Genomic DNA, 2,500 nt, shown 5'->3' with positions numbered 1-2,500 from the left:
CACACACACCACACACCACACACACACACAACACACAACACACACACACACACACACACACACACAACACACACACCACACACGCACACACACATGCACACATACAGTACATAAGAACTGACACACACACACACACGTCTACCCCTGTCCGTGTGTAAATGTTTGCCTTTGGTTCTGCAGGTACTGGATACGTGAGTTCTGGCCCATGTTCCGTCTCCACGGTTACCTAGCGGAATCTCTGGTGAAGTTCCAGGAAGTGATGCAGGAGCACGGGCAGGAGAGGCTCTGTCCCCTGCTGGAGACCAAGTGGATGTGAGTACGCTGCTGACAAACACTCAACTCTCTTTACGAGAGAGTGTTTAAAGAACTTAACTGTCTTTACGGGAGCGTGTTTGAAGAACTCAACTGTCTTTACGGGACAGTGTGTGAAGAACTCAACTCTCTTTACGGAAGAGTGTTTTAAGAACTCTACTGTCTTTACGGAAGCGTGTTTTAAGAACTCTACTGTTTTTACGGGACAGAGTTTGAAGAACTCAACTCTCTTTACCGAAGAGTGTTTTAAGAACTCAACTGTTTTTACGGAAGAGTGTTTGAAGAACTCAACTGTCTTTACAGAAGAATGTTTGAAGAACTTAACTCTCTTTACGGAAGAGTGTTTTAAGAACTCTTCTGTTTTTACGGGAGCGTGTTTGAAGAACTCAACTGTCTTTACGGAAGCGTGTTTGAAGAACTCAACTGTCTTTACGGGACAGTGTTTGAAGAACTCAACTGTCTTTACGAAAGAGTGTTTGAGGAACTCAACTGTCTTCACGGAAGTGTGTTTGAAGAACTCAACTCTCTTTACGGGACAGTGTTTGAAGAACTCAACTCTCAGCCTCTGTCTAAGTGTCTCTGGTGGAGCGGGTGGGTTAACTGGGGAAGACTGCAAGTAAAGACACACTATTTCCCAAACTGAACCTTTTGAACATTTAGGACATCCGGTAGCCTATGAGCCCTCTCTTGCTGATTGTTCTATACTGTTATATATTGTATCAATTAATGAGTGGATTGAATTACAGTTACATTGTATCAAGCATCTGCAATTAACAATGTGTCTCCATAGCAACGAGAGGGACTGGTCTCGGAAAGCCAGCCAGAGGATCAAGGCCAACTACAGCAAGAAGAGGAAGGTGTCTCTGCTGTTCGACCACCTGGAGCCGGAGGAGCTGGCCGAACACCTGACCTTCCTGGAGTTCAAGTCCTTCTGCCGCATCTCTGTGAGTATGACACGCACACACAACACACACACAACACACATGTACCATGATCCTCAAATATGATACAATTTACAAAAAAGTGTTTTTCTAACCACAAATACAGAACACCTTACTTGTGACTTACTATAAGTTACAATAACATACTATGATTGTACAAATTAATGTCTATTTGCAAATACATACTTTATCATTTGTAAAAATACATAATACTTCGTGTGTGCATTTGTCGTGAAATGTCATTTGTAAATCTGTAAAGTGTTGAATGAATCTGGATTTGTGGATCATCTGACTCATGGCATTTATCCCATGACTGATCATTTCGATCACGTCATTTTGAGACGTTCCTTTCACTTTTTCGTGATCCACACACAAATAGAACTTGATCCACACAAATGCCCCCTCAAAGACAATGGAGCAACCACTAGATCCACCACTAGTCTTGTTTTATTCAGGCTGTAGTGTATGTAGTAGCATTTGGTCGTGGCAATGAGCGTCAACAACAACAACAACAACAAACTTGCCATGCAGCTGAAATTGATCCTCCTCCAGAATTTAATATTTAAAGCTGTGAAGCTATGCTGGTAATAGTGCCGCGCTTATTTAACCATCTAACTCTGACTAGCAGCTAGCTGCAGCAGGCCTGGCTGTAGTCCCTTTAATGAAGACTTGCTAGTTACTTGTAACTTGTAACTTGTAACTTGTTAACCATCTAACTCAGCTATCTGACTAGCAGCTAGCTGCAGTAGCGTCAACAAACTCACCATGCAGCTGAAATCAGCTGACTAGCAGCTAGCTGCAGCAGGCCTATAGTTCCTTTACTGAAGACCTGCTAGCGTGAGCATGAAATGGAGTTAGCTACTGGAGCCCCCCCCCCCCCCCCCCCCTATATATAATACCTGAATGTAAAGCGTTAAGAATATTGATATAATGGTTCTCCTAACCTTCCTTGTGATCAGCCTGCTACATGTGTCGTGCACGGAACACAAAATGTTCTCATTCATTCCTACACTTCAACCATAACCACTTGTAGCTTGTAGTTGTTGTCGCTACCTGACCACAGATTGGTAAACAAAGATAGACGGTTGAGTGAGGTGTGTAGCATCAATATTTGCATGGCTTTGCAACCTCACATAGCCCACATAGCTGGTTGATTCCTGTGAACATCTATTTTATCTGTCTGAGAGGATGTCTCAGGAAATCTCAGAACATTTGTTGATGCTCACTGTATGATTTCTGTACTGCAA

At 42.9% G+C, this 2,500-nt stretch overlaps 1 protein-coding gene across 1 annotated transcript in view; it reads left to right on the top strand.

Moving 5' to 3' along the window:
• The window catches only part of LOC105909226 (RAS guanyl-releasing protein 1), a 39,235-nt gene that overhangs the window by 15,549 nt on the left and 21,186 nt on the right, over positions 1 to 2,500 (top strand). Inside the window, exons 5-6 of the mRNA XM_042709802.1 lie at positions 181 to 312; positions 1,103 to 1,256. Coding sequence (XP_042565736.1) covers positions 181 to 312; positions 1,103 to 1,256 — 286 coding nt within the window. The remainder of the gene's footprint in view (positions 1 to 180; positions 313 to 1,102; positions 1,257 to 2,500) is intronic.

This window comes from Clupea harengus, chromosome 14 (assembly GCF_900700415.2).
Source record: "Clupea harengus chromosome 14, Ch_v2.0.2, whole genome shotgun sequence".
In the NCBI taxonomy this organism is placed as follows: Eukaryota; Metazoa; Chordata; class Actinopteri; order Clupeiformes; family Clupeidae; genus Clupea; species Clupea harengus.
This window is presented reverse-complemented; position numbering and strand designations above follow the sequence as displayed.